General features: G+C 54.9%; 1 protein-coding gene across 1 annotated transcript in view; it reads right to left on the bottom strand.

Annotated features, from left to right (window-relative positions):
• Positions 1–12: 12 nt before the first annotated feature.
• WNT9B (Wnt family member 9B) overlaps positions 13–8,008 on the bottom strand; it is a 28,025-nt gene continuing 20,029 nt past the window's right edge. The window contains 4 exon segments of the mRNA XM_006159125.2: positions 13–1,910; positions 2,780–3,045; positions 4,375–4,487; positions 4,489–4,620. Of these exon segments, the coding sequence (XP_006159187.1) occupies positions 1,437–1,910; positions 2,780–3,045; positions 4,375–4,487; positions 4,489–4,620 (985 nt within the window). The 3' untranslated portion in view covers positions 13–1,436.

Here is an 8,008-nt window from a genome sequence, read left to right as displayed (position 1 = left end):
GACAGAGGGGTGCGGTGGGTCAGCAAAGCAGCCAAAGGCTTCCCAAAGGAGGTCACTTCCTCCTGGCTGGCAGTAGGCCCAGCTCTGGGGAAGCACTCAGCCTCCAGCCAAGTGACCCCACGAGGTCTTCGTCCTAAATCAGAGAGGTGTGTTGCTCAGTGGGACCCTCAGCTGGTCCAAGGGCTGGATGCCCATCTCTGTGCGCCTCCGTGTAGGCCCCAGGTCTCTCTCCTCCTTCCACACGGGCTCTCAGGAGGTGGCTCTGGACATGTCCATGGGATCCAGAGAAATTAGCAAAGTGATTTCTACCCCTTGAGTAAGAGCCAAAGTGACAGCTGAGTGAGAGGCCATTATTAAATGAAGGGGGCATCAAGGAGCCAAGCTTAGCAGACTCAAGCACCATGACTCCAGCCTGAGCAAAAGCCTTCTTTAGAGATGCAGGTGTGAGAGAAATGTAACCCCAGTCAGAAGCATCCTTCCATTTCGTGGACATCAGCTGGTGCAGGGGTCTCACAGCCACAGAGACCTATCCGGGGCTGAGCAGACAGGAGCAGGTGGAGAAAGTAAGCTTGCCACATTCCTGCAGGGCATCAGGGGGTTGTCACCGTCCTCCTCTGGACTGGGGTTAAGAGTTCCTTTGGCCACCACAGGAACAGGAGGGTCACTGCCTCCCACCTTGGGGACTGGCTTTCCCACCTGTCTTACCTCCATGGTGGTCTTACTGAGCAGGGCTAGATGGGCATGGACACTCAGCTCTTAAAGCAAGAATGTGGCCTCAGTGCAGGCATATTTGAAAAACCAAGTCAAGGACTCAGGGCTCCAGGCGCACATCTGACATTTGTCTCCTCAGGCCCAGAAAGTTTTCCTGTCTCTAAAGAAACAGCTCCTACCCTCTGGCCTTTGTCCCCAACTCTAGTGGAGCAAGGCCATGGGAGGGTGCCCAGGGCTCATTGCCATCTAGCAAGGCCCAAGAATGGGACTGGCCCACCCCAGTCAGACGACCACCTCTGCTTGCAGCTGGCACTGCCTCCCTTTGCACTCTCAGCCCGGAAGCTCACCTCCCAGCAACTTGCTGGCCCTAGGCCACTCGTCCCAGGAATCAAGACGGCGAGATAATCGACCCCCCACCCCACACTGAAGTCTTGCCTTTCTCTTGGTCTCCCTTATTTCCCTCCACATCCTTTCCCACTCAGCCCTCCTGCTCCAAGGCTAGGGACTCTCGGATTCGGCATACGGGGTGGGGCGGGGTCTTTGCTTCTCTTTGCTGAGTGTTGAGAGAAGCAAAAGGCTGGCCGAAGGACAGTGGAGGGAGAGTGCTGAGTTGCACGCTCACATGCGTTAGCACACACATGGATGGGTGCACACATGCTGGTGTACCTGCCCAGAGGGGCTGCAGGAGGCCCTGGCAGCGCCCAGCTGGCTGCCTGCAAAGCAGCCTAGTGCTTGCAGGTGTACACAAGCTCCTCCTGCACGCACTGCTGGCACTCCACGTAGCAGCACCACTGCACCTGGCAGTGGCAGGAGAAGGCCACCATGCGACTCTGGGTGTCGTAGCCCCGCCCGCAGCACAGGCTGCTGCCACTGGGCCCCCACGGGCACACTCTGCCCGCCGTGCCGGGTGAGTACTTGCTGGGGCGGCAGAAGCTGGGCGAGTCCTCCATGTAGACGAGGTCCCCTGGCCGGGGCACAAGGCCCTTGGCAGGGCTGCCCGGCTTGGTGGGTGCCCACAGCTCCAGGCGGCCCAAGGCCTCGTTGGTGGCACTGGATACCTTGAGAGCCGAGTCATAGCGCAGCTTCAGCACCTGACCTGTCTCACGGAATGGGGAGAGCTGCTTCCAGCAGGTGCGCACGGCACAGGAGCCTGACACGCCATGGCACTTACACGTGGTCCTGAGGCCACTCTTCACAGCCTACGAGGAGAGGCAGAATGGAGGCATGATCGGAGGTCAGGGCCCAGAAGGCTGAGCCTGCCCAGAGTGTCAGTCCTGGCGGGGAGATGGCCAGGGGATGGGACGGAGGCGGGGGAAGGTGCATATGAGGGGAACAAACAGGACCTGGACAACCTGGGAGGCACCTTTGAGCCAACTAGTAAAAGGCCCCCTTCCCTCTAGGCAGAGGCTGCCCATGTCCATACGCATGGTGTGAGAGCACTGCAGGCCAACCTCAGTCCAGCACCTCCCCTGGCCTGGAATTCTTCTGGAATAGACAACTGGCACCATGGACACAGCAGCCCTGGTTGGCACCAGCTTAGAGATGAGGGCCCAGAACAGAGAGTTCAGTTCCGGCAAAACAGTGCTGGCCTATCCCAGACTTCTCTTCCCATAGGCCTAGACACTTCTCCAGTCTACCATGTGCCCTCGGCTAAGTCTTCTCCTTCTCTGGGCCGCTTCTGTCTTCCCATCCACAGCGTGGGAAGGGGAAGGAGGGGTGGGTGTTGCACTAGATCAAAGCATTCAAACTATGTTGGCTTCTGGAACCGCCAGGAAGGCCCAGTCCTGGGAATGAAAGTCTCTGTCCAAGCTGTTCCTGCTGCATCCAGGGGGCTGGTCCGAAACCCAGCTCATGGCTCCCAGCTGCCCGGGAAGCCCAGACCTCTGTCCCACTTCTGTGGTACTCCTGGTTCCCAGGAGGTGCTGGGAATTTGGCTGAAAGCATAAAGTTCATGCAGGATAGTTCCCTGTGTGTGTGTTGTGGGGGGCGGAGGGAACCCCCACAGACCTTGCTTCCCTGCTCTGTACCCTGGTTGGGGAAGGTGTGCAAAGCTCAGAAACAAACTCACCTTGATGCCCACATGGGTGTTGTGGGCATCTGCCCGTGCCCGCAGGTCCTTGCTTCCTCTCTTGGGTCCCAGGAAGTGGCTCAGGAACTTGGTGCTGTACTTGAGGTTGTCGCCACACACACCCCACTGCCAGGCCTGCCGGCTCTCCAGGCCCGGAGAGTCGTCACAGGTGCACCGCTCCATGCGCCCAGCACTGCAGGCCCGGGCCAGTGTGTGGGTGAGGGCGGCTGAGGACACTGCGTACAGGAAGGCCGTCTCCTTGAAACCTGTGTGGAGCACCCCGAGGGGACAAGGAGGAGGCTCAGGGGCTGCCCACTACCCTCTGAGGGCAGCAGGCTGCAGGAAGAGAATGGCAGGGGCACTGTGGCAAGAGGCATGAGGGGAATGTGAGCCTGAGGACACAGCTCTGGGCAAACCTCTCTGTTGCCTGCCCCTTAAACTCAGGTTGCAGCTCGCATTTCAACAAAACACTCAAATTCAGGATGGGTAGGTCCTTGACTCCCAGTGGGCAACAGAATGGGGTGCTGCCTCTCTTGAGCAGATCAGAGCACTGTTACACAAAGAGAGTGACTTGGGCACCAGTGAGGGGCACAGCTGGGGCTCATCCAGCTTCCTGGACCCCAAGTTCCTGTGTGACACATTGGATGAAGCCACCCCAGAGATCCCTGGCCCTTGAGATATGCCCAGGTACGCCCTCTGGCTTTGTGTGCTTCATGATGCCTCCCAAGCAGCCTTCTCTGCTGCCCACTATGGAGCTGACCAATGACAGAGTGACCTCGGGTCTCCTGCCTGACTGCCCCAGACTGACCACCCATTCCTTCCAGGACCATTGCTATTCTGCTACCATGGGGGTAGGGCCTGAACTTGGGCCCCCACAGACTCACACCTCCCACCTGCTCTCCAGTGGACCTGGGGTGCTGATGACACTGACTGACAGAGAGAGAGGAGCAGCCGTTAGCTCTGGCCCAGCTCCTCCTGAGCTGGCCAGAGGGAAATCGTTGCCCTGTGTACTACTGCTGCATTCTTGCAAAAGGCCTTTCCACCGAGGATGGAGTCACACCTGTCTCTCCCTTTTAGACTGCAAACTTCCCAAAGACAGGCGGTCTTGCTCAGCTCTCTGCCTCCAGCATCTAGCTCAGTGCCTGGCTCAACAACACTCAGGGACTGGGTAGATGGATGGAGGGTAGAAGGATGCAGGCAGAGGGACACAGGCAGGCTGGGAGTGGAGGAAAGGAAGGATCACGGACTCGTGGATGTGACGAACAGAGAGATACGCATGTGCAGGTGCAGGTGTGTGTGTGTGTGTGTAGGAGGCAGAATGATGTGACTGGGGGCATTGTGGCTTGTGTGGGCTCCTCCTCTCTTCTGTCTGGCTTGCCCCTCTGCTCCCCTAAACCTGGCCTGGGCATGATCTGTCTTTGATAGATTCTTATAACCCCCAGGACTCTTCTCACCTACTGTGCTAGGGTGGCAAGGGTCATGTGGCCTCAGCAAAGGGACTGGGGGAGAGAGAAGGGTGGCCTCCCCAGCCCTTCTCCCTCCAGACTGCCTCCTCCAGCCCTCTCTCAGCCTCCTCCCCCAGCCCTTCTCCCCACCTCTCTTGAGCAGGCCAGTCCTGCCCTCCAGGCTGCAGTTCCAGCGCTCATGCCGGAACTGGAACTGGCACTCGAGCAGGCCAAGGTGCGCAGCATCCCGCAGGCCTGCCCCCCCGCCGACACAGCTGCTTCTGCCGCCGGGACAACTTCAGCAGATCACACTGCTTCAGGTGGGCCCCACCCTCCACTGGGGCTGATGCAGTACCCACTCCTGGGAAGGGTGTCAGGACGTCACGCCCGGTCAGACTGGAGAGGGAAAGAATGGGGAGATGCTGAGTTGGACAGAGGAGAAGGCAGGATGACCGTCTCTGGGCATGTGGGGCAGGTGAGGGCAAGGGGGCCTCCTCAGGAGCTTCGTTCACTTCACAAGCAGGTCCATGGGAGTTGTGTTCCCTATTTTACCGGGTAGAAAATCAAGGTGCTTATTTTTTTAATAATTATTTAATTTTATTTATTCATTCATTTAATTTGACTAGAGAGAGATAGAGAGAGAAAGAGAGAGAGAGAGAAAGTGAGAAAGCAAGCCACCAGATCTGGGACTCGAAACATGGTTGGTCATGTGGGGGTGTCCAGTGCCTTAACCACCAGGCCACCTGCTGGTCCCCTCAAAGTGCTTATTAACAAGGCTAGCACAGAACTTCGGACCAAGTTTTTCTAGATTCCAGTCTCTGCTCTTCTTCCTTTATCCTCCATATTTCCCAAATTGGCCCAGTTAGAAAAATCGCCTGGGATACTTAATAAAATATGGATTCCCAGGATCCCCAATCGGCCATTCTGATTGTATTGGTCTGGAGTTGGGGGTGGAAATCTGTGTATTTACCAGTTCCCTGGGCATCTTCCACAGTCAGGGAACGTCTGGGAAATACCGCATTTTGTATCAGTCACTGCCTGCAGGGGAGAGACACACTCCCAAAAGGAGCAGGCAGGGGGGTGGAGCTGTGGGCAGTCAGCCAACCATGGTCCCGGGCCCGGTCCCCGCTAGCCTTCTCTCTCTGCTTCATGCTGCAGTCCAAGTCATCTCATGCCAGTCCAACTTGCTTCCGTAACTGCCAGGTAGATCTTCAAACATCTGGCTATTTGGTGCCTGGTACGGACAGATATTTGGGGAATACTAGGAAGAAAGGAAGGAAGGAAGGGTGAGGGGAAGGGAAGGAGGGAGGGCGGGAAGAAGGGAGGAGGGAGAGGAGGCCAGGCTGACTGATGGCTGGGTGAAGGTGAAGGAGCTGAATTTCCATCAAGCCAGAAGTCTATCCCAGGCGTCTTGTACTCCTGTATCTGAAGCGCATCAGTTCTGGAGTCAGGCTGCCGATTTCTAAGACTGACTTGGCCACCTGCTAGCTGTGCAACTCTGAAACCTTGATTTTCTCCTGTTGAAGCCAGACCCTCTCTAGCCGCCAGGGTTACTGAGAAGATGATATGAAAAGGACTAACCACAGTGCCTGGGAACACAGGCTCACCTTCCTGCTAGCCGGAGTTTCCCAAATGTCTCTCCTCTTCCAAGAAGCTTTACTCTCTAACTGGGCAGTCTCCCCTTTGCCCAGATATGGACATGGAGGTTTCATGAGGAGGCAGTGACTGGCCCACATCAGCAGCAATACAGGAATGAGAATTAGAATTCTCGGAAGCTCCCTGGAAGATGTTTCTATTATACTACTGGGTCATCCGAAAAGTCACAATGCATTTTTGCATAGAAAAACAGAGAAATATGTCATGGCTTTTCGGATGACCCAGTAGTTCAAAGTGTTTGCTGGGCTATACCAGGTGCCCCCACCAAGTATGGGTGGAATGTGCAACACTCCAGGGCCCGGGCTAGAGGAAGTAGCCCCCTTTCAGGATGTATTGACCTTAAAGCCAGGGCAGAAGAGCGAAGGAGGCTCCTAAAACTCCTGCTTGGAAGTAGCACTTGCCACTGTTGCTCACGTGCCGTGGCCAAACCCTGAGGCCAAGCCCTGCATGGTCAGAGGCCTACGTCCCACTGAGCCAAGGGCACACTCTCGTCCTTGGAGCAACTGCTATGGCCAGGACATCTGGCTGGGTGCCACGCCCTGTCTGCCTCAGGAATAGGAAGCCTCACGGGAGGGTGTAGGTCCTGGCCAGGCCCCAGGTACCCCCAGAAAGTGCCTGTGGACTCCTAAGCCATCAGGAGCAGCCAGCACAGTGTGGAGCATGTCCTGAAACCTCCGAGCAGAGACAGATGCTATCGGGCTTCTCCTGGCCGGCCTGCCCTGGGCTCCCCTCCTAGACAGGATGAGGGCAGGGACCCGTTAATGATTAATCTGGGGGCAAATGGGTAAATTTCCAGTCCACCGGGTCTACACCCAAACCCCTCCCTGCAGTCTGGCAAGAAATCCTGAGAGCTTGACCCTTGGCAGGTCCAGAGCAGAGCCTGACCAACTGTCTGGCTTCTAGTGTGGAAGGCACCATAGGGGGTAGCAGGTAACAGAGGAGGCAGCAGCCACTCAGCCCCTCAAATGTTCTCTACTCAGCGGGGGCTGGTGTGAGGGATGACTTTGCATGCACAATTCCTGTATTTCTGAGGTTGGGACCTCCCTTATAGAAGCTGATTGACAAATGGGAGAGCAGCAGGGAGTGATGGGAATTTGGTCCTGGGGCAGGGGTGTGGGGGAGGGCAGTGCATCCTTCAAGGCCTGTCTCGAATGCCATTTTTTTAAAAACAATTATTGATTTTAATTTTGTTTATTCATTCACTTATTTATTTTTTTTTTGGAGAGGTTTTTGCTATAGGGCGCATGCACTCGCCAGACAGACAGAGAGAGACAGAGAGATAGAAAGTGAGAAATCACCCCCCAGGGGGGATGGCCACGCCACAATCCCTTCTCCTCCATTCTCCTCTTGGGATCTTGGGCACGCACGCACATGCGCCCGGCGTGAGTTTAAGCCACCGGGTCCGGGACTCGAACCACGGTCGACTACGTGGGAGTCCAGTGACATAGTCATTACGCTAACTGCTGGTCCCCATTCACTTATTTTAATTTGACCAGAGAGAGACACAGAAAGAGTTAGATAGAGAAAGTATAAAAGCAAACCAACAAGTCCAGGACTCGAACCGTGGTTGGTCATACGGGAGTATCCAGTGCCTTAACAACCACGCCACCCACTGGTCCCTCAAATGCCATTTTAAGAATGGTTATTATTACATCATTACAGGTACGTTATCTGTCATATTAATTAAAACAGGACACCTACATTGGTCATGTTCAAAAAAATTCATGGAAATTCCAAATTAACATATACATTTAAAAAAATCCATTTATTTATTGATTTCAATTTGACCAGAGAGGGACAGAATGAGAGAGAGAGAGAGAGAAAGCAAGCTGCCAGGTCTAGGACATGAACCATGGTCGGCCATGTAGGAGTCCAACACCCTAACCACTACACCACCTGCCAGCCCTGAATTAACATATACATTTATTTTGGTGCAAAAAAATTTGAAATCCACACTTAGTTATTTCCTGGTACACATTTTTCATGAATCTTTTGGAAAGTGCCCTCACATGAGCGTACCTATCACACTTTCTGAGTGCTTACTAAGTCTTTTATTTCTCTTTCTTTTAAAAAAAAAATTGCCAAAAGGCCCATATAGTTGATATAAAAAGAGAGACAGATGGAGGGA

This window comes from Tupaia chinensis, unplaced genomic scaffold (genome assembly GCF_000334495.1).
Source record: "Tupaia chinensis unplaced genomic scaffold, TupChi_1.0 Scaffold000624_1, whole genome shotgun sequence".
In the NCBI taxonomy this organism is placed as follows: Eukaryota; Metazoa; Chordata; class Mammalia; order Scandentia; family Tupaiidae; genus Tupaia; species Tupaia belangeri.
This window is presented reverse-complemented; position numbering and strand designations above follow the sequence as displayed.